This window comes from Physeter macrocephalus, chromosome 1 (assembly GCF_002837175.3).
Source record: "Physeter macrocephalus isolate SW-GA chromosome 1, ASM283717v5, whole genome shotgun sequence".
NCBI lineage: Eukaryota > Metazoa > Chordata > Mammalia > Artiodactyla > Physeteridae > Physeter > Physeter macrocephalus.
The window spans coordinates 22,234,773-22,259,203 of NC_041214.2; the positions used below are offsets into that span (position 1 = coordinate 22,234,773).

Genomic DNA, 24,431 nt, shown 5'->3' on the forward strand with positions numbered 1-24,431 from the left:
TGGCTTGACCAATTTACATTACCACCAACAGTGTAGGAGGGTTCACTTTTCTCCACACCCTTTCCATTTGTCATTGTAGACTTTTTAATGATAGCCATTCTAACTGGTTTGAGGTGATACCTCATTGTGGTTTTGATTTGCATTTCTCTAATAATTAGTGATGCTGAGTTTTCTATGGATATATGCCCAGGAGTGGGATTACAGGGTCATATGGTAATTCTATTTTTAGTTTTGTAAGGACCCTCCATAATGTTCTCCATAGTAGCTGTAGCAATTTACATTCTACCAACAGTGTAGGAGGGTTCCTTCTTCTCCACACCCTCTCCAGCATTTATCATTTGTAGACATTTTAAAGATGGCCATTTGACAGGTGTGAGGTGATACCTCATTGTAGTTTTGATTTGCATTTCTCTCATTATTAGTGATATTGAACATCTTTCATGTGCCTGTTGGCCATCTGTATGTCTTTTTTGGAGAAATGACTATTTAGATCTTCTGCCCATTATTTAATTGAGTTGTTCTTTTTTTGATATTTAGCTGTATGAGCTGTTTGTATATTTTGGAAATTAATCCCTTGTCAGTAGCATTATTTGCAAATATTTTCTCCCAGTCCTTAAGTTGTCTTTCCATTTTGCTTAGAGTTTCCTTTGCTGTGTAAAAGCTTATAAGTTTAATTAGGTCCCATATGTTTATTTTTGTTTTTATTTCTATTACTCTAGGAGGCAGATCCAAAAAAAATCTTGCTGTGATTTACAGCAAAGAGTGTTTGGCCTGTTTTCCTCTAGGAGTTTTATAGTATCTGATCTTACATTTAGGTCTTTAACCTATTTGGAGTTTATTTTTGTATACGGTGTTAGAGAATATTCTAATTTCATTCCTTTACACATAGCTGTTCAGTTTTACCAATACCACTTATTGAAGATACTGTCTTTTTTCCATGTATATTCTTGCCTTCTTCATTGTACATTAACTGACCACATGTGTGTGAGTTTATTTCTGGGCTTTCTATCCTGCTGCATTGATCTATATGTCTGTTTTTGTGCCGGTACCATACTGTTTTGAATATTGTAGCTTTGCAGTATAGTCTAAAGTCAGGGAGCTTGATTCCTCCAGCTCCATTCTTCTTTCTCAAGATTGTTTTGGCTATTCAGGGTGAACTGTATCTTCATACAAATTTTAGAATTTTTGTTCTAGTTCTGTGAAAAAATGCCATTGATAATTTGATAGGAATTGCATTGAACTGCCTTGGGTAGTATGGTCATTTTAACAATATTGATTCTTCCAATCCAAGAACATGGTATATATTTCCATCTGTTTGTGTCATCTTCAATTTTTTTCATCAGCGTCTTATAGTTTTCAGAGCACAGGTCTTTTGTCTCCTTAGGTAGGTATATTCCTAGGTATTTTATTCTTTTTGATGTGATGGTAAATGGGATTATTTCCTTAAATTCTCTTTCTGATCTTTTGTTGTTAGTGTATAGAAATGCAACAGATTTCTGTATATTAATTTGGTATCCTGCAACTTTACCAAATTCATTGATTAGCTCTAGTAGTTTTCTGGTAGCTTTCTTAGAATTTTCTATGTATATGTTGCAGTGGTAAATGGGAGTGTTTTCTTAATTTCACTCTCAGATTTTTCGTCATTAGTGTATAGAAATGCAACAGATTTCTGTATATTAATTTGGTATCCTGCAACTTTACCAAATTCATTGATTAGCTCTAGTAGTTTTCTGGTAGCTTTCTTAGAATTTTCTATGTATAGCATCATGTCATCTGTAAACAGGGACAGTTTTACTTCTTTTTCGAATTTGGATTCCTTTTATTTCTTTTTCTTCACTGATTGCTGTGGCTAGGACTTCCAAAACTATGTTGAATAAAAGTGGCGAGAGTTGATATCCTTGTCTTCTTCCTAATTTTAGAGGAAATGCTTTCACCTTTTCACCACTGAGTATGATGTTAGCTGTGGGTTTGCCATATATGACATTTATTAATCTTGAGGTATGTTCCCTCTATGCCCACTTTCTGGAGAGTTTTTATCATAAATGGATATTGAATTTTATCAAAAGCCTTTTCTGCCTCTACTGAGATGATCATGTGATTTTTATTCTTCAACTTGTTAATGTGGTTTATTACATTGATTGAGTTGTGGATATTGAAAAATCCTTCCATCCCTGGGATAAATCCCACTTGATCATGGTGTATGATCCTTTTAATGTATTGTTGGAATCAGTTTGCTAGTATTTTGTTGAGGATTTTGTATCTATGTTCATCAGTGATATTAGCCTGTAATTTTCTTTTTTGTGATAATCTTTGTCTGGTTTTGGTATCAGGATGATGGAGGCCTCATAGAATGATTTCAGAAGTGTTCCTTTCTTTGCAGTTTTTTGGATTAGTTTCAGAATCAGTTAAATATTCTCTAAATGTTGGTAAAATTCACCTTTGAAGCCATCTGGTCCTGAATTTTGCTTGTTGGGAGTTTTTAAATTACTGATTCAATTTCAGTACTGATAATTGGTCTGTTCATATTTTCTATTTCTTCCTGGTTCAGTCTTGGGAGATTGTACCTTTCTAAGAATTTGTCCATTTCTTCTAGGTTGTCCATTTTATTGGACATAATTGTTGCTCATAATTGTCTTTTCTGATCCTTTGTATTTCTGTGGTTTAGGTTGTAACTTCTTTTTCATTTCTGATTTTATTGATTTGGACCCTCTCCCCCACCCCCTTTTTTTTTTAATGAGTCTGGCTAAAGGTTTATCCATTCTGTTTATCTTTTTAAAGAACCAGCTTTTAGTTTCATTGATCTTTTCTACTGTTTTTTAGTTTCTATTTTATTTATGTCTGCTCTGATCTTTATAATTTCTTTCCTTCTACTAACTTTGGGTTTTGTTTGTTCTTCTTTCTCTAGTGGCTTTAGGAATTATGTTAGGTTGTTTATTTGAGATTTTTCTTGTTTCCTGAGGTAAGATTGTATCATTATATACTTTCCTCTTAGAACTGATTTTGCTACATCCCATAGATTTTGGATCATTTTGTTTTAATTTTCTTTTATCTCTAGGTATTTTTTAATTTTCTCTTTGATTTCTTCCGTGATCCATTGGTTGTTTAGTAGCATATTGTTTAGCCTCCATGGGTTTGTGTTTTTTGCATTTTTTTTCCTTGCAGTTGATTTCTAGCCTCATAGTGTTGTGGTCAGAAAAGATGCTTGATATGATTTCAATTTTCTCAAATTTACCAAGCCTTGCTTTGTGCCCCTGCATGTGATCTATCCTGGAGAATGCTCCATGTGCACTTGAAAAGAATGTATATTCTGCTGCTTTCAGATAGAGTGCTCTATAATATCAGCTAAGTGCGTCTGGTCTAGTGTGTCATTTAAGGCCTGTGGGGTTTTTTTTATTGATTTTCTGTCTACATGATCTGTCCATTGATGTAAGTGGGGTGTTAAAGTCCTCCACTATTATTATGTTACTGTCCATTTCTCCTTTTATGTTTGTTAATATCTGCCTTATATATTGAGGTGCTCCTATGTTGGGTACATATATATTTACAATTGTTATATCTTCTTCTTGGATTGATCCTTTGGTCATTATGTAGTGTCCTTCTTTGTCTCATGTAACAGTGCTTTAAAGTTTATTTTGTCTGACATAAGTATTGCTACTCCAGCTTTCTTTTGATTTTCATTTGCATGGAATACCTTTTTCCATCACCTCACTTTCATTCTGTATGTGTCTCTACATCTGAAGTGAGTCTCTTGTAGGCAGAAAATATATGGGTCTTGTTTTTGTATCCATTCAGCCAGTCTGTGTCTTTTGGTTGGAGCATTTAATCCAATTACATTTAAGGCAATTATTGATATGTGTGTTCCTATTGCCATTTTGTTAATTGTTTTGGATTTATAGATCTTTTTTCTTCCTTTTCTCTTTTGTTCTCTTGTGATTTGATAACTATTTTTAGTGTTGTGTTTGGATTCTTTTTTGTGTGTGCATGTGTGTATGTCTATTATAGATTGTTGTTTTGTGGTTACCATGGTGAAACCCAACATTGTAAATAGCTACCCTATAATTCTAAAGAAGGGATAATACATATTGCCTTTTGTTGTTAAATATTTACTTTGCTTCCATTTTATTTTTTTTCTAAGTTGTGTAGTAGTGAATATTTGGTGCAGAAAGCAGTTTTTTAAATTTTAGGATTATTTGTTTGCCTGATCACAGAAGTAAAATTATTAGGACAAAAGATAATATTTCCATTTTCTTGCAAAAAGAGGTGAATTGATTATCTTATGTGGATGATATATGAGAGTGCTCACTGTCTCCCCTAATGTAGCATAAGTGAAATATTTTTTCTTGCTTTCTATTAGCCAGACTGAAGACCTAATAAAGTCATTTTCATGCCCTATAGGAAGGAAAAGATGAAGAGGAGTAATTTTTAAAGTAACTCAAAACATAATAGTTATAGGTTAATTTCTCTGAATTTCAAAAATGATACAAAAAAGCTATGCATGGAATTTTAATAGTAAAAGGAACCAGAGGATAGCTACCATCTCTTTTATTTTTCTGTATGGAGAAACTAAGATACTAGTGAAGAAAGTTGCTTAAAACCAAGGGGTTTCTTACCCAACATTACCCAACTTACTCAAATTTGAATGTAATTTGATATGCAATTTATATAAGTCACATCAGTTTTATTAATAAATCACCATATTGTTTCATTCTTTAGTCCTCGGTCCTTTTGAAACTAACAAAACATATGATGTCATGAATAATCAAGGACAGAGAATTTATTTTGCAGAAGAGAAAAGTAATTGTTTCCTCAGACACTTCTGTGGACCTTCAAGGCCTTTTACCATGACAATTTATGATAATGTAGGATGCGATGTTATTACTATGCATAAAGCTCTAAGATGGAGCTATTGCTGGAGTAACTGCTGCCTACAAAAGGTCAGTAAATATTATTTCTACAATGTGATTTAGAATGTATTTGAGTTCCTTCAGAAAAGCCTCAACACAGGGCAGTATATTAAAATTAAAACGCTGGGTTTGGCTACAAACAATAGTCTGGAATGTAATATATCAGAGAAAGAATTATAAATATATTCATATCTCATACCTTCAGGATGAGACTCATGCATAACACTGTAAATATTTTTCAGGCAATGAAAGTCACAAGAAATTTAGATTTTTTTAAGTTTTTTATTCTAAAGTATCATTGTGATTTTTACTTGCATTTCCCTGCATGTGCTTATTAGCTACTGAATATCTTTTATGTAGTGTTTAAATCTTTTGCCCATTTTAAAATGAACTAATTTGTCTTATTGAATTATAAGAGTTCTTTAGATAGTCTGGATATAAGCCTTTTGTCAGATATGTGTACTGCCAATATTGTGTACAGGTTTATGGCTTAGATTTTCATTTTATTATCCTTGGAAAAAAGAAGGTTTCAATTTTGATAAAATCTAATTTATCATGTATATTCTTTTATGGTCCATGCTTTTAAGAACTTATCTAAGAAATCTTTGCCTATTACAAAATAGCAAAGACTGTGTCTTATATTTCTTCCAGAAATTTTATATTTAGGTCTAGTTCCATTTGGAGTTAATTTTTGTGTACGTGTGAGGAAAGATTTGAGATTTTTTTTTTCAATTTGATATCCAGTTGTTTGAACACCATGTTTTGAAAAAGACTACCTTTTCCATATAACTGTCTTTTTATATCTTTGAAAATAAATTGCCAATATATGTGTATACCTATTTCTAGAATCTACTCTCTTCCACTGTTCCACTGATCTACAGATATAGCTATACATAGATATGTACCCTATGCCAATACTACATTGTCTTGACTACCTAACTTTAGAGTAAGTCTTAATACTAGCCAGTATGAGCCTTACAATTTTGGTTTGCTTTTTAAAAATTGCTTGACTCTGTTAAGTACTTTGCAATTTTCAAGTAAGTTTTAGAAGAATCTTTTATATTACTTGAAGATTCCTACTGAGATAGTGATTTGTATGGCATTGAACCTATTTATTAATTTTGGGAAGAATTGATTTCTAACTAATACTGTGTCTTCTGCTCAATGACTATGATACATTTCTCCTTAGATTTAGGTCTTCATTATTCACTCCCAGTAGTTGTTTGCAGTGCTTAGTCTTACAAATATTCTATTAGGACTAAATTTAAGTATTTCATGTTTTTAGATACAATTAAAAATATCTTCAAGTTAAGCATTCCATTTTTGTTGCTCATATATAGAAAAACAATTGACCCTTGATTATTCATCCTTTACCTTTTGACTGCCAAAAATCACTTATGAATTCTAGCAGGTTTTTACAGATTCCTTAAAGTTTTCTTCAATTATATAATATGAAAATAAAGTTTTACTTCTTCTTTTGCTATCTGTATGCTTTTTATTTATATGTGTATATGTATAAATGTCATATTTATTTATTGTCATTTTGTTCTGGTTAAGAACGCTATTATAATATTGAACAGAAGTAAGAAAGGATAGTCTTGCCTTTTCTACTGATTTTGAAGAAAAGATTTAATCTTTAAGTATGAGGTTATCTGTAGTTTTTCTTAAGATATATTTTCTTAGGTTGCAAAGGATCCCTTTTATTCCTAGTTTTCTGAGTTTATACTATAAATAAACTTTGTATTTTGTCAAATATTCTTCTGTATCTATTCATTTGATTATATGACTTTTTTCTTTTAATCTGTGAATATGTAAACTGCATCAATTGATTTTTTTAATGTTAAATCAACCTTACATTCTTGAGGTAAATCCCACTTGGACATATCTCTTATTCTTTTTATATATTCCTGGATTCACTTTGCTAAGAATTTGTGTTTATGTGTATGATATATAGGTCTGTATTATTCTTTTAAGTTTTTGTGTGGCTTTGGAATTAGGATAGTGTTGGTTTCATAAGGGAAGTTGGAAATGGTCCTTATTCTTTTCTGAAAGAGTTTGTGTAGGATTAGTATCATATCTCACTTAAATATTTGATTATATTCAACAGTGAAGCTATTTAAGCCTGTAATAGTGGGTGTGTGAAGGATTTTAGGTTTAAATTCAAAACTTCTTTAATATATATAGGGGTAGTCAGATTTTCTTTTTCTCCTTAAGTTCATTTTTATAATTTGTGTCTTTCAAAGAATTTGTCTAACCTAAGTTATTGAATTAATTGGCATAAATTTGTTAATATATTCCTTTATTGTCCTTTTAAGTTTGCATATTAGGTAGTAATAGCCCCCTTTTCATTTCTGACAGTAGTAATTTGTGTCTTCTTTCTTTTTTCATGCTTAGCTTAGGGAACTTTATTGATCCTTTCAAAGAATCAGCTTTGTTTTACTTGTTTTCTATTTTTTGGTCCATTTCCTATTGCTTTGATTTTTTTTCTTCTAATCTTTCATTATTTCTTACTTCTACAATTTGTCCTACCTCCTTAAAGTAGAAACTGATATTAAAAACTTTTCACAACCCCGTGCAGCACTGACCGGGGCCAGACCTCAAATAAGAAGCCACAAAAATCAAGGAACTCAACTAGTGCCATTCCCTTTTCCAAATGTAGACTCACGTCCAGTTTTTATCTTCAGAATCATTTTAAGAGATTCTCATAGTAGAGTTCTAGGGATTCCCCTTCTGTTTCATTGTGTAATGTTAGGAATATAGTTTCTTGGTTCTTTTTCAGATTTACCTTCTCTGTACACCTCCTCCACATTTACCTGAAATTCTCTTCCTTTAATCCCAGATCTTCCTGTCTTACTCAGTTTTTATTCTACTCCCAGCAATTTGTCAGTGTAAAACTTTGTTATGAAAGGGAGTCTTGGATGGATGATTTTGTAAAAAGTTCTTATGCCTAGACAACTTCAGCCCCCGTCAATCTTCCCACAGTCTTCTTATACTGCCTACAAATTACGAGCTATGAAGTTCCATCCCATTTTCAGCTATGTTTCTCAGACTGGTCCTTTGAGCTTTTATTCTGAGTGGGATCCCTTTCTTTTTGTGATGAATACTTGTTAGTGGTGTCTGGATTCCTTGGATCTCAGGAATATCTTGCTGCCATCACTTGTTTCACTACATCTACTTGTATTTTAAGATGTGAGGCTATAATTTTTCCATCTACTTTGATAAATAATTTGACAGTGCTTTGGTTTTGTTTACATATCATACTTGTTCTATCCTTTTTATGAGGGTTTTGAGAAGATTCAAAGACTACATCACCACTGCCACTATCTTGACTTAACAGTCTCCATTTATTTTTTGAAAGAGTAATACTTATATATATATATAAGAAGGAAGGAAGGAAGAAAGGGAGGAACGGAGGGAGGGAGGGAGGAAAGAGACAGAGAGAAAAAGAGAGGGAGGGAGGGAGGAAGGAAGAAAGGGAGAGAAAGAAAGAAAGGGAAAGAAAGTCAGTTAGCAAAGAAAGTTATTCAGGTAAACCAATGTCTCTCAAACACTTATTTCCTATATCTGCTGTATTCTTCTTCAGAGGCAACTGCTATTATGAGTTAAGGTATTCTTCCAGAATTATTCTATGAATATTTATATAACAGATGCATATTTATGCTATATATATGTATACATATACACATATATATATGTGTGTATGTGTGTCATGTGTTTGGTACACAATTGGCAGATATTCTTCTACAATTTTTTAACTTGAAGATTATATCAGTATGTATAGAGCTTTCTCATTCTCATAAATGGCTGCATATTAACCCATTGTATGGATGATATACCATAATTTATTGAATCAGTCTCTATTGATTCTGATGAACTGGGCTTTAAATCACAATGAGCATGAAGAATTTCAATGAATTCATATTTGCATTGGCATAGAGGTACAAAAGTCCTTGGCATGTTGGATGATAAACAGTTATGGTGTGATTGGAGTTTTTAAGGCATATCTATTGGGCACGGAAATTTAAAAAGTGATCCTCATAAGCACCTAAAGATTATTATTATCCCTCTTTTGCAAATGGAAAATTAATTTCAGAGAGGTGAGTGACTTGTCCATATTTCATGTGGTTAGTGAGCAGCAGCATCAGATCTCAACTCAGGGATTTCAACAACTAAATCCTTTTTTACTTCCATGTCCATTCTCAAATGTAGGTCATTCATTAAACTCACGAAGTTCTGTCCACATATACAAAAAGCTAAGTAAAAGGTAGCATATAAGTAAATACGGTGTTGCTTAGAAATCAAACATATTTCATTTGATTAATACTACATTTTTTAATATTTTGTAGCTAAAAGTTGAGGCTCCTCCTGGAGGAAAAATTGGATATGTTTATCAATACTATCACCTGTTTTTACCAATGTTTAAAATAAAAAATGAGAATAAGGAGGATTTAATGAAAATCAGAGGGCCATGTGTGGTTTCTAGCTGTCTCAAAGATCTAAATTTTAATGTGAGTAATTCATTATGTTTTAAATTATCATGCTCAAATTAGTTAATAATCTGATAATTTTCTAATGTACATAATTAATGTGATTAAAAGAAAATAAAAACGTATTACAATTACTATAACTATTTGCCTAATTTTTAAATTGAATTTCTAATTCATAGTTTCTTTGCTTAATTAAGACCTACAGTTTGTGAAGCTTATAAGGTACCTTTTTAATCTATATTTTAAGTGTATAGCTATCAAACAACAAGTTTTATATTTAATATTTCAAGGAATGTTGAAAGAAAAAATTAACTACTGCAATGGACAATGACATAATCCAGCATTAATTATAGATAAGAGATTAATGCTAATTTTTATAAAATTCTGAAACTGGCATGATAAAATTTTGTTAAATTTTTATGTGCTTACTGATTTATTTCTCAGATTATGGCCAACATTCAGATAATAATTTAGGAAGTTAACTACTAAATATACTAAATATAGTTAATGAACATCCCACTACACTTGGTTAAATCTGAAGATTCCTAAGCAACAGAGAATACCGTCTTGGTTTGATAAGATATTCAATTTGAAAAAAGCCTGCTTTTCAGTCTTTCATCAAGGACATGTTTGCTTGTTTTAATATCTGAAATGTCTAGTCAGAAATCTGGACACAGCCTAGGTAAAATACTGCCTGATTTTTTTCCTTCTTTAGAATTATGTCGATTCAGTTTAGTGATACTTACATGTACTGATTAAGACATACTTAAAAATTAATTATAATAATGTTTAGTTTAGAAAAATTTAAGACTCTATTCTTCTCTGTTTCAAGTTGGAAAGCAATGCAACAGCGTGGTCTGTGCATAAAACTCTGGAAGCCAAAGCTACCTTGCCTCATTTTTAATAATATCATTGTCTTGTATCTCACATTGTGGTACAATAAATCCTACTTTATTCTAGTGTCTTAAGAACTATCGCTAAGGTGCATAGAATATTTCCTATTTCTTCTAAGTTTGAAGCAAAGCCATTTTAAAGCTGGCACTTATGGGTAACCTCCAAGATCAAGGAATAAGAAATGAGGTAATGATTCTGTGAGAATGTGCATCTTTTGCATGAATATGGACAAACCTTTTAATGCTTTTGGCTATGAAAAACAGAAGAGAGGTAAAGGAGTAGCTAGGACTACTAAAGGACAGGACTAGGGTAAAGCAAATAAGATATTTATCTCAGGTACAAAATTCAAAGGGACACCAAAAAGCCTAGAAATTAAGATAAATGATATTTGAATATATTTTAAACATCAAAATTAATGCAAAAAATCTCTTAGGAACAAATACCAAAAATTTAAGTTAAGACAGAAACTGACTCTGCGTTTGTATGACTTGTCTCCCTACCTTACCATAGTCTTGTTCCTGGCTGGATGGGGACATAGAGTGGACAGGGAGGTATTTTTATGAAAGGTATGTCCTTAGCATGCTTTGATTTTAAAGGAAAGAAGCCAAATTGGAGGAAAAGTGTGGGGAAACAACAGAAATTGAATATTTAATGAACCCTGTCTCTTGGTATGGGACTAAGGCATGTAGGGAACTGGCCTCAAACAGGCATAGAGGTGGCCCATTAATCACACCAGGAAGGAAGCAGGAACTGTTGGTGCAGATAAAATAACTTTCTAGACTGGCATCTGGGAGTCCAGTAAGTTCCTGTCCAGTTGCTTCTATTTTCTCTTCAGTGGAAAATATAAGCTGTATTGTTGAGGGTGAGGGGGAATGATGTATTCAGAGCTCTGGAAAAACTGGAAAAGTTTGATACAGTTATGTAAAACTCTTCCATATTTCTCTCCCCAAATTCCTTAACATTACTTACAAGGCTATGTATGACCTAGCCCTGCATACCTCTCTTTTCTTACTTTCTACCACTATCCCCCTCACTCATTTCGCTCCAGCTATGTTCATTCCTAAACCAGAGCCTTTTCACATGTAGCTGACTCTCTCTAGGAAGTGCTCACTTTCTCTATTCCTCTGTCACTAATTCCTGCTGATCCACCAAATCTCAGCTTAAATGGCATCTTCCCTCTTTTTCTCTAAAACCATCCCCCCAATTCTTTTAGTCTGCCTATTATCTCCCTATTATACTCCATCATATCACGCTACCTTTTCCTTTCTGGCATTCATTACAAAATAAGCAGTAGCATTTATCATAGATTTATTGTTTTACATTTACATGAGTATCTCTTAGGTTGAGAAATGAATATTACTTGGTACAAGAAGTGGTGCTCCAGGGAGTCCAGATGAGTAAAGAAGAAAAGGGGATGAGGTAAAGGTAGAGGGATTCAGAAAATCAGGACTCTTAGGAAAGAGTTAACTGTGTAAAAGAGCTGAAAAGCTAGTGGTTTTCATTTTCTAATTAAATTGATTCTCTGATCAAATTTAAGCAAATTATATACATTAATATAATTTTATATATAATATGCATTGTATATAAAACATAATATATGTATTATACACATACATATAAATAAGATCACTTGTATCCAATAAATTTGAAATTTTTCTTTTAGGTAGAAATTGTCTGTAGATGTTTTCATAGGCTACTTTGTGTCCATATTGCATATTCTTTTTACTTCAGATTATATTATAACTTACATATAATTATAATTCATATGGGTCATATTTAATTACTAAAATTGATGTGGGAATGCCTATTGTTTTTATTTCAGAGATTTTATCTAAGATTAAAAATATTTTTTATTTTAGTTTTTGTCCCTGGATGAAGAAATGGTTATTGGTAAGATTTCAAATCAGTGGACTGGATTTATGAGGGAACGTTTTACCAATGCTAATAAATTTGGGATCCAGTTTCCTTTTGATCTTGATGTCAAAATAAAAGCATTGATGCTCGGAGCAAGTTTCCTCATTGTGAGTCTATTTTTATTCTTTCTAGCTGCACATTAATTTTCTGAGATTATCACTATACTTTCGCTAATATTTCTCCTCAAATCACTTAGATCAATTGCAATCTGTGCTTTTGGTCTAGTCCTAGGTCCCCAAATTACATCATGGATTGAGTGTTCACATTGCAAAGAAAATAAAAACGAGTGTCCTGGAAATGTGATCATTAAAGTTGAATTCCTTTGCCTTAATGAAAAACAAGACTACGTCACTGAAAATAAGAACACAATGTCTCATTCAATGTAATTTACTATTATTTCCAACAATTTAAAATTTTATAATAAGTACCTTTTTTAACATTTCATTTAAAAAGTAATCATTGTTAATTTGAAACCACAGATATGTAGAAATATATATATATATTTTGCTTTGTGGCTACACATAATTTTCTTTTTTATTGGAGTATAATTGCTTTACAATGTTGTGTTAGTTTCTGCTGTACAATAAAGTGAATCAGCTGTATGTATACCTACATCCACTCCTTCTTTGTCCTCCCTCCCACCCCCCACCATCCCACGCATCTAAGTTATCACAGAGCACTGATATGTAGAAATATTTAAAAAGAAAATATCATTTGTGATTTCAGTTGTGTCTTGGGGGAAAATGAACATAAGCAACTACTTTCATTCTCCAAATATTATGAAATGACAGGAAATGGCAGAAGTGGTACACAGGGATGAATCATACAGTATTAAGAAATTTGGAGAAAGAAAAATAAACAGATTAGATAGCAGATCGAATGTAGCTGAGGAAAAAATTAGTGAACTGAGAGATATAGTTGAGGAAATTATTCATAATGAACTACAGAGACAAGGAAACATGAAAGTCAAGAGTTCTAAGTAAGTAAGATAGGATAGAGAATAACTGCTAAAAAATTTCCAGAAGAAACATGAATCCAGTGATTCAGAAAGGACAATATATCCTAAGTAATATAATTAAAAAGCAACATCTATATAAATCACAGTGAAGCAGCAAAAAAGCAAAGAAAAATAAGTAACCAGAAAGAAAAGATAAATCTCCCACAAGCAATTAGACTGACAACTGCCTTCTCAACAGAAAGAGTGGAAGCCAGAGAGTAGAATAATATCTTCAAAGTATTGATTAAAAAAACGATCTTAACTCTCAAATTCTATTTTCTTCAAGAATACATATCTCAAGGAGAAGAGGAAAATAAATAAATTAGTTTTTTAAAAAACACAGTTTTACACATACAGACCATTTCTAAAGGGGATAAATCAGGAGGAAGGAACATAATCTGAGAAGAATCATCTGAAGTTCAATAATATTTATGAGAAAATAAAATGCTAAATATATTTGTGAATGTAAACATATTTTTAAAAATAAATCAATAGCAGAAGTGGTTCAAGATGGCAGCATAAGAAGAGCCTGAACTCACCTCCTCCCATGGACACACCAAATTTACTGCTACACATGGAATAATTCCCTTTGAAAAAAGCCTGAAAACTAGCTAAATAGCTCTTCAACAATGAAGGATAAAAAGACCACATCAAGACAGGATGGAGAGGCAGAGATGTGTTCTCACCCAAAAACCCACACTTGGTAGAGTGACCCACAATCAGGAGGGGTCTCACAAATACAGATCTTCTCCCTGAGAAGCAAGGTGTTCATGCCCCACTTCAGGCACCCCAACCCTTGGGACCTGCACTGAAAGACAACCCCCAAAACATCTGGCTTTGGAAACCAATAGGGCTAATGTTCAGGAGATTCAAAGTGCTGTAGAGAACAGAGATTCCACTCTTAAATGGCTCATATGCAGAAACTGACATATGTGTCAGTTTGAGATAAGTACTTCTTGGTTTGTGTGAAGATATATTGTTATTGGGACCAGGCTAGTGAGGAAAGCGCAGGAGATGGTGTTTTTTACATAGGCTTGGTATTTGTTGTTTTTGTGGAGGTTTGTGTTGGGTGTGATGACTGGAATAGTTAGGATTAGTAATGTGAGTAGGGTGAAGGAGGTAAATAGGTTTATTACTTTTATTTGGAGTTGCACCAATTTTTTGGCTCCTAAGGCCAATGGATAACTTCCATCCTTTAAAAGTTCGAAAAAGCCATACTGTTAGATATGGGAGCATGAGTTAGCAGTTCTTGCAGTACTTTTTCAGTAAATAAGAAGATTTAGTCTTCTATTACTGGCTCCACAAGCTAGTGTTTTTCTTAAACTATATTTACAATAGAGGGGACCTAGAATGATTTTAGGATTTAATGATAGGAGTAGGAGGGGGATGATGTGTAGAGCTATTAAGGTGTGTTCTCGTGTGAAGGAGGGGGTAAGGTTGTTGATGTGGTATGTGTGTTTGCCGTACTGTGTGGTAATTAGCATATATAGGGAGTATAGGGTGGTGATTACGATGTTTGTTCCTATTAGGATGATGGTGAGGTTTGATCATGAGAATATTGATATTACTACAAATAGCTCTCCGATTAGGTTGATTGTAGGGGGTAGGGCGAGGTTTGTTAGGCTTGCTAGTAGTCATCAGGTTGCTATCAATGGGAGGAAGATTTGTAGGCCTCGGGCTAAGATTATGGTTCGGCTGTGAATTCGTTCGTAGTTTGAATTTGCTAGGCAGAATAGTATGGATGAGGTGAGACCGTGGGCGATTATTAGGGTGGTAGCTCCTATGTAGCTTCAGGGGGTTTGGATGAGAATGGCTGTGATAACGAGTGCTATGTGGCTGATTGTGGGGTATGCGATAAGTGATTTTAGGTCTGTTTGGCGTAAACAGATGGAGCTGGTTATGATTATGCCTCATAGTGAGAGTATGAGGAAGGGGTAAGCCATGTGTTCTGTGAGTGGGTTGAGTATGGGTGTAATTCGTAGCATACCGTAACCACCGAGTTTTAATAGTACAGCTGCAAGTACTATAGAGCCTGCGATGGGGGCTTCTACATGTGCTTTAGGTAATCATAAGTGTAGTCCGTAAAGGGGTATTTTTACTATGAAGGCTATTATACAGGCCAACCACATAAAAGTATTGGATCAGGAGGTTGATAAGGGTTGAGCTCAGTATTGTGTTAGGAGGAAGTTTAGGGTTCCTGTTGTGTTTTGTAGATAAGTTAGTGCTACTAGTAAGGGAAGTGATCCGAGCAATGTATAGAAGAGGAAATAAAGTCCTGCATTAAGTCGTTCTGTTTGGTTGCCTCAGCGGGTAATAACGATGAGGGTTGGGATTAGCGTAGCCTCGAATATGATGTAGAATAAGATTAGTTCTGTGGCAGTGAATGTTATGATGAGGAATACTTGTAGTGTGACTAGCATTGTGATGTAGAGTTTTTTTCGGGTAAGTGGTTCTTTAAGGAGGTGTGATTGGCTTGCTATTAGTATTAGGGGGAGGAGTCATATGGTCAGGATTAGGAGGGGTGTGGAGAGGGAGTCAGAGAAGAATGTTAGGGAGCAGTTGAGATTGCTGTCGTTGGGTTGTGTAAGGAGGAGTAGGCTTGTAAAGCTGATTAATAGGCTATGGGTTGTAGAGTTGACTCAGATTAGATTATTTTTTGATAATCAGGTTAGTGGAATTAGTATGATAGTGGGGATAATAAATTTTAGCATTGGAGGAGGTTGAGGCTTTGAACATAGTCGGTGCCATATGTGTTGGAGATCATGCTAGTAAGGCTAGAGGCTTTGGACATAGTCGGTGCCATATGTGTTGGAGATCATGACTAGTAAGGCTAGTCCGATAGCTGCTTCGCAGGCTGCGAAGACTAGAAGGATGATTGGGACTATGTTGGCTAGGGTGAAGTGTAAATTTAGCGCTGTGAGGGTTGTAAAGATAAATAGGGATAGTGTTATGCCTTCTAGGCAGAGCAGTGCGGATATTAGGTGGGATCGATATATTAGTAGGCCTACGAGGGATATGGAGAAGGCTATTATGACGTTTATGTGGATTAGGGACATTTGGTACTTGTGAGTTTGATCACAGTCCAGCGAGTCGAAATCACTTATTTTACTTTAAACTAAGTACCATATTCGGCTCATTCTAGGCCTTCTTGGGTTCATTCGTAGGCCAGGCTAGCTGCTAATAAGGAGATTAGGAATAGGGCTATGGTAAGTATTGTTTTTAGGTTGTTTGTTTGGATGGCTCAGGGAAGGGGTAGTAGGAGAGAGATTTCTAAATCGAAGAGAAGGAAAGTAATTGCAACTAGGACGAATTTTATGGAAAAGGGCAGGCGGGCAGATTGTATAGGGTCAAAGCCACATTCGTAGGAGCTTGGCGATTTCTAAATCGAAGAGAAGGAAGGTAATTGCGACTAGGAAGAATTTTATGGAAAAGGGTAGGCGGGCAGATTGTATGGGGTCAAAGCCACATTCGTAGGGGCTTGTTTTTTCAGCGTATACGTTTAACTGGGGGAGTCAGAAGGCGATAAGTATTAGTAGCAGGGCTAGTGTTGTGTTTGTCAGGAGTGTCAGTAGAATGTTTATTGTTCTTTTTCGGAGTTCACCGAAACTAACTGATTGGAAGTCAGTCGTACTTGTTAATACTAAAAGGACTATGAACCTCATCAGTAGATTGATACGTAGAGGAACAGTCATACGACGTCTACGAAATGTCAATATCAAGCTGCGGCTTCGAAGCCAAAGTGGTGGTTTGATGTGAAGTGGAATTTTATTTGGCGTAGAAAGCAGACAGTGAGGAAAGTAGATCCAATGATAACGTGCAGTCCGTGAAAGCCTGTGGCTACAAAGAAAGTGGACCCATAAACACCGTCTGAGATTGTGAATGGGGCTTCGTAATATTCTGACGCTTGTAATAGGGTGAAGTAGAGGCCAAGTGCGATTGTGATGAAAAGGGCTTGGAGCATGTGTTTGCGATCTCCTTGCATGAGACTGTGGTGGGCTCATGTGATAGACACGCCAGAGGCTAGTAGGATGGAGGTGTTGAGAAGGGGTACTTCGAAGGGGTCTAGGGGGTGGATGCCTGTTGGTGGTCAGCATCCGCCTAGTTCGGGGGTAGGAGCGAGACTTGAGTGGTAAAAAGCTCAGAAAAATCCTGTGAAAAATAGAATCTCTGATAGGATAAACAGGACTATTCCATATCGGAGCCCTTTTTGGACAGTTGGTGTGTGATGACCTTGGAAAGTGCTTTCTCGGATAATGTCTCGTCATCACTGATATATTGTCAGGATGTTTGTTAAAAGGCTTAAAGTTAGTAAGATAGCTGAGTTGAAATGGAATCACATGACTAGGCCCGATGTTATAAGGAGTGCTGAGAGAGCTCCTGTGAGAGGTCAAGGGCTTGGGTTTACTATATGGTAGGAGTGAGTTTGGTGGGTCATTATGTGTTATCATGCAAATATAGGCTTACTAGGAGGGTGAAAACATAGGCTTGGATTAGAGCGACAGCGAACTCAAGAACGGTTAATAGAGTGAGAATGATAAATGTGATGAGGGTTGTGAATAGACTAATGCTTGTTAGTGTGAGGGTAGTTATCCCGATTAGGTGTATTAATAGGTGACCCGCTGTAATACTGGCAGTTAGCTGTACGGCTAGTGCTACCGGTTGGATGAACAGGCTAATAGTTTCGATAATTACTAATATAGGGATAAGAAAGGTGGGTGTGCCTTGGGGTAAGAAGTGAGCTAGAGATGCTTTTGTTTTGTTTCGGAAGCCTATAATGACAGTACCGGCTCATAGGGGAATGGCTATTCCTATGTTTATTGAGAGCTGTGTGGTAGGTGTAAATGCGTGAGGTTCGGAAGCCTATAATGACAGTACCGGCTCATAGGGGAATGGCTATTCCTATGTTTATTGAGAGCTGTGTGGTAGGTGTAAATGAGTGAGGTAGTATTCCGAGGAGGTTGGTAGAGGCGATGAATAGAATAAGTGAGATGAGTAGGAGGGATCAGGTTTGTCCCTTGGAGTTGTGTGTGACTATTAATTGTTTTGATGTAAGTTTGGTTAATCACTGTTGGATGGAGATTGTTCGGTTGTCAACTAGTCGGGTTGGTGTTGGAAACAAGATAATTGGAAATATGATGATTAGGGTGACGATGGGGACGCCTAGTATTACTGGGGTTATAAAAGAGGCAAATAGATTTTGGTTCATGCAGTGTTTCAGGGGGTGTGTTGTTTTTGTGTTTTGGTGGGTGTTAGTTTGGGGTTAGGGATGTAAAGGTGTATTGAGATTTTTAGTTGGAGCAGTGCAAAGAGAGTTAGTATTATGGATAGGATGGTAAGAAATCATGTTGATGTGTCTAGTTGTGGCATATCATCAAGGGGAGGCTTGGCTCTCAATCTTTAACTTAAAAGGTTAACGCTGGTTTAGCTTCTTGATGAAATTACAGTATAGAGATGGATCATTTTTCAAAGCTTTCTAGGGGTACTAGTTCGAGGACGATTGGCATGAAACTATGGTTTGAGCCGCAGATTTCTGAACATTGTCCGTAGAATAAGCCTGGTCGTGTTGATATTAAGGTTGTTTGGTTTAGGCACCCAGGGATTGCGTCTGTTTTTAGGCCTAGAGAGGGGACAGCTCATGAGTGTAGGACGTCCTCGGAGGAGACTAACACTCGGATTGTTATTTCTATGGGCAATACTATTCGGTTGTCGACTTCTAAAAGTCGTAGGTCTCCTGGTTTTAAGTCTGATGTTGGGACCATGTAAGAGTCAAAGGACAGGTCTTCGTAGTCGGTATATTCATAACTTCAATACCATTGGTGACCTATCGTTTTTACGGTAAGGGAGGGGCTGTTAATTTCGTCTATTATGTAGAGGATCCGCAGGGATGGCAGGGCGATTAGGACTAGAATGATAGCAGGGAGAACGGTTCAAATGGTTTCTACTTCTTGGGCGTCTATTGTGTTGATATGTGTTAATTTGGTTGTCTTGGCCAAGACAGCATACAAGCAGCAGTTTGAAAAACATCTAGGTGATATTAGCTCATGAAGGAGATTCACTAGCTAATCTTAAAGCATCTGCTAGAGGGGCAGGGGCCTGTTGGGACTATGAGGACAGAGATGCTGGAATGCACCATTTTTATGCTCTCATTCTACCTTGTAAGGGCCAATATTGACAGGTGCCATTTTTGTACTCCTGTTACCTTGCTAGTGCTGGCGGTCATACTCTGCCTGTAGTCTTACTAAAGCCAGCAGTCATGCCATGGCCCCAAGCTCACCTGTGGCCCTGCGAAAGCCAATAGGTGTGTACAGTCCACACAGGGGATACCTCTTGATCACCTGGCTCTGGTGGCCAGAGGTGCTTGTGTTTCTGGGCCCCATGTGACTGATACAATGAGAGAGAGAGTTCTTAGCAGGCTACCACCCCCCAAACCATGGCATAGACAGCACACTGGAACACATCCCCAGTCTTCCTGTGAAAAAGGCTTATCTACTTGTGCTGAAACCTCAGGTTGAGGGGCAGGTTTTAGGTTTACCACTCATCTAGAGGTTTCAAATTTTCCTCAGGGAACATAGGCTGAGGGAATGCCATTTTTGCACTTTCTCTTGGTCTTGCTTCAGCTCAGTGGTACCTATCAGGAAGGAGCTTATACATTCACCTAGAGTCCCAATTTCTGCAAATATCACCAAAGGGATGCCTCCGAATTACTTGGTCTGGAGTCCAGCAGAGTTTATGACTGAAATCCCATAGGACTGTATATATTTGCATACCTTAAAAGCTGCTGCTTAAGAATCTGGCTTCCAGTGAGTATGAAACTAGGTACTGACTGAGATCCCTCCTTTTGCACACTGACAAACCTTGGAAAAACCTCAACAACTGGGACCTATCAAGAATAAATCTGGATGCTTAGGTAATCACAAAAGTTTGAGACATAAGCAAGAGCAAGGGCAAGGTTAAATGATAAGATTCATCTCCTATACAAGGCCATTCCTTCAAGACTAGGAAAGGTAGCTGCTTTGCCTAATGTAAAGACAAAATCAGAGAGTCAAGCAAAATAAAGAAATAAAAATATGCACCAAATGAAAGAACAAGATAAAACACCAGAAAAAAAGAAAAAAAATTAATGAAATGGAGATAAGTAATTTACCTAATTAAGAGTTCAAAGTAATGGTCATAGAGATGGTCACTAAACTCAGGAGAGGATGAACACAGTTAGAATTTCAGTAAGAGATAGAAAATATTAAAAAGTACCAAATAGAAGTAATAGAGCTGAAGAATTCAATAACTGAACTGAAAAATACATTAGAAAGGTTCAACAACAGACTAGATGAAGCACAAGTAAAGAACAGTGATCTCGAAGACAGAAACAGTGGAACTCACCCAAACTGAGGGGGGGGGAAATTATATGGATATATATGGCTTAAGGGACCTATGGGACAACATCAAGTAGAACAATATTCTCATTATAGAAGTCCCAAAAGAAGAAGAGAGGGAGAGGAGGAGCAGAAAACATATTCAAAGATAATGGCTGAAAACTTCTCTAACCTGGGGAAGGAAAAAGACATCCAAATCCAGGATTCCTAGAAAGTTTCAAATAAGAGGAACCCAAAGAGATCCACACCAAAACACATTATACTTAAAATGTTGAAAGATAGAGAATCTTAAAAGCAGCAAGAGAAAAACTTGCTACTTAAAAGGGAACCCACATGAGGCTATCAGCAAATGTCTCAGTAGAAACTTTGCAGGCCAGAAGGAAGTAGCATGATATATTCAAAGTACTAAAATGAAAAACTTCTAGTCAAGAATATTCTCCCTGGCAAGATTATCATTCATAACTGAAAGAGAGTTCTCCAGATAAGCAAAGCCTATAGTAGACACTCAAAAGATAATTTTTAAAGGAATTTAAGGATAACACTAAAGAAAGTCATCAAAACACAAGGGAAGAGAACAAGAGAAGAAGATAGGAACAAGAGAGGAACTACAAGACAGCCAGAAAACAATTAACAAAATGACAGTAAACACATACCATTTAAAGGTAAATGGACTAAATTCTCCAATTAAAAAACACAGAGTGGCCAAATAAAACACAAGATCCATCTATATGCTGCCTACAAAAGACTCACTATAGGAGAAGGAGCTTCAAAATGGCAGAAGAGTAAGACGTGGAGATCACCTTCCTCCCCATAAATACATAAGAAATACATCTACATGTGGAACAACTCCTACAGAACACCTACTGAATGCTGGCAGAAGACCTCAGACATCCCAAAAGGCAAGAAACTCTCCACGTACCTCGGTAGGGCAAAAGAAAAAAGAAAAAACAGAGACAAAAGAATAGGGATGGGACCTGCACCACTGGGAGGGAGCTGTGAAGGAGGAAAGGTTTCCACACACTAGGAAGGCCCTTCGCAGGCGGAGACTGCGGGTGGCGGAAGGGGGAAGCTTCGGAGCCACAGAGAAGAGCACAGCAACAGGGGTGCAGAGGGCAAAGCAGAGAGATTCCCACACAGAGGATGGGTGCGGACCAGCACTCACCAGCCCAAGAGGCTTCTCTGCTCACCCGCCAGGACGGGTGGAGAATGGGAGCTGAGGCTCCGGCTGCGGTCGAATCCCAGGGAGAGCACTGGGGTTGGCTGTGAAAACACAGCCTGAAGGGGGCTAGTGGGCCACAGCTAGCCGGGAGGGAGTATGGGAAAATGTCTGGAATTGCTGAAGAGGCAAGAAACTTTTTCTTGCCTCTTTGTTTCCTGGTGTGCCAGGAGAGGGGATTAAGAGCGCTGCTTAAAGGAACTCCAGAGATGGGCACGAGCCGCGGCTATCAGCGGGGACCCCAGAGACGGGAACGAGATGCTAAGGTTGCTACTGCTGCCACCAAGAAGCCTCTGTGGAAGCACAAGTCACTATCCACACCTCCCCTCCCAGGAGCCTGTGCAGTCTGCCACTGCCAGGTTCCTGTGATCCAGGGAAAACTTCCCCAAGAGAACACACGGCGGCCTTAGGGTGGTGCAACATCACGCCGACCTCTGCTGCCATAGGCTCGCCCCGCATTCCATACTCCTCCCTCGCCCTGGGCCTGAGTGACCCAGAGGCCCCGAATCAGATGCTCCTTTAACCCCGTTGGGTCTGAATGAAGAACAGACGCCCTCAGGCAACCAACACGCAGAAGCGGGGCCAAATCCAAAGCTGAATTCCAGCTGTGCAAACAAAGAGGAGAAAGGGAAATCTCTCCCAGCAGCCTCCGGAGCAGAGGATTAAATCTACACAGTCAACTTGATGTACCCTGCATCGGTGGAATACCTGAATAGACAACGAACCATCCCAAATTGAGGAGGTGGACTTTGGGAACAACGATATCTATACATTTTTCCGTTTTTCTCTTTTTGTGTCTATGATTATGCTTGTGTGTGATTTTGTCTGTGTAGCTTTGCTTTTACCACTTGTCCTAGGGTTCTGTCTGTCCATTTTTTTTTTTTTTTTTTAAGTATAGTTTTCAGCGCTTGTTATCATTGATGGATTTCTTTTCTGGTTGGGTTGTTCTCTTCTTTCCTTTTTTTTTAATTACTTAAAATTTTTTTAAAATTATTTTTTGTTTTTTATTTTAATAACTTTTTATTTTATTGTTTTCTTTCTTTCTCTTTTTCTCCCTTTTATTCGGAGCCGTGTGGCTGACAGGCTCTTGGTGCTCCAGCCAGACGTCAGGACTGTGCCACTGAGGTAGGAGAGCCAAGTTCAGGACATTGGTCCACCAGAGACCTCCCAGCTCCATGTAATAACAAAAGGAAAAATCTCCCAGAGACCTCCATCTCAACCCCACGACCCACCTCCACTCAACAACCAGCAAGCTACAGTGCTGGACACCCTATGCCAAACAACTAGCAAGACAGGAACACAACCCCACCCATTAGCAGAGATGCTGCCTAAAATTATAAGGTCACAGACAACCCAAAACACACCAGCAGACGTGGACCTGCCACCCAGAAAGACAAGATCCAGCCTCATCAACCAGAACACAGGCACTAGTCCCCTCCACCAGGAAGGCTACACAACCCACTGAACCAACCTTAGCCACTGGGGGCAGACACCAAAAACAATGGGAACTACGAACCTGCAGCCTGCGAAAAGGAGACCCCAAAAACAGTAAGTCAAGCAAAATGAGAAGGCAGAGAAACACACAAATACAGATCTCATCACACAGGAGATGAAGAAATAAGGTAAAAACCCACCAGACCTAACAAATGAAGAGGAAATAGGCAGTCTACCTGAAAAAGAATTTAGAATAATAAGAGTAAAGATGATCGAAAATCTTGGAAATAGAATGGAGAAAATAAAAGAAATGTTTAACAAGGACCTAGAAGAACTAAATAGCAAACAAACAATCATGAACAACACAATAAATGAAATCAAAAATTCTCTAGAAGGGATCAATAGCAGAATAACATTAAATGCACCAACATTCGAATAATAGGGGTCCCAGAAAAAGAAGAGAAAAAGAAAGGGACTGAGAAAATATTTGAAGAGATTATAGTTGAAAATTTCCCTAAAATGGGAAAGGAAATAGTTAATCAAGTCCAGGAAGTACAGAGAGTCCCATGCAGGACAAATCCAAAGAGGAACATGCCAAGACACATATAAATCAAATTATGAAAAATTAAATACAAAGAAAAAATATTAAAAGTAGAAAGGGAAAAAACAACAAATAACATACAAGGGAATCCCTATAAGGTTAAGAGTTGATCTTTTAGCAGAAACTCTGTAAGCCAGAGGAGAGTGATGAAAGGGAAAAAACTACAACCAAGATTACTCTGCCCAGCAGGACCTCTTTCAGATATGACAGAGAAATTATAACATTTATAGACAAGCAAAAGCTAAGAGAATTCAGCACCACCAAACCAGTTTTACATGAAACGCTACAGGAATTTCTCTAGGCTGGAAACACAAGAGAAGGAAAAAGCCTACAATAACAAACCCAAAACATTTAAGAAAATGGTAATAGGAATATACATATCGATAATTACCTTAAATGTAAATGGATTAAATGCTCCAACTAAAAAACATAGACTGGCTGAATGTATACAAAAACAAGAACTGTATATATGTTATCTACAAGAGACCCACTTCAGACCTAGGGACACATACAGACTGAAAGTGAGGGGATGGAAAAAGATATTCCATGCAAATGGAAATCAAAAGAAAGCTGGAGTAGCAATTCTCATATCAGACAAAATAGACTTTAAAACA

The 24,431-nt window shown here is 36.7% G+C and overlaps 1 protein-coding gene across 1 annotated transcript in view; it reads left to right on the forward strand.

Moving 5' to 3' along the window:
- LOC102996918 (phospholipid scramblase 1-like) overlaps positions 1–24,431 on the forward strand; it is a 45,846-nt gene that overhangs the window by 15,216 nt on the left and 6,199 nt on the right. Inside the window, exons 4-7 of the mRNA XM_024131794.1 lie at positions 4,714–4,934; positions 9,251–9,412; positions 12,145–12,306; positions 13,004–13,005. Coding sequence (XP_023987562.1) covers positions 4,714–4,934; positions 9,251–9,412; positions 12,145–12,306; positions 13,004–13,005 — 547 coding nt within the window. The remainder of the gene's footprint in view (positions 1–4,713; positions 4,935–9,250; positions 9,413–12,144; positions 12,307–13,003; positions 13,006–24,431) is intronic.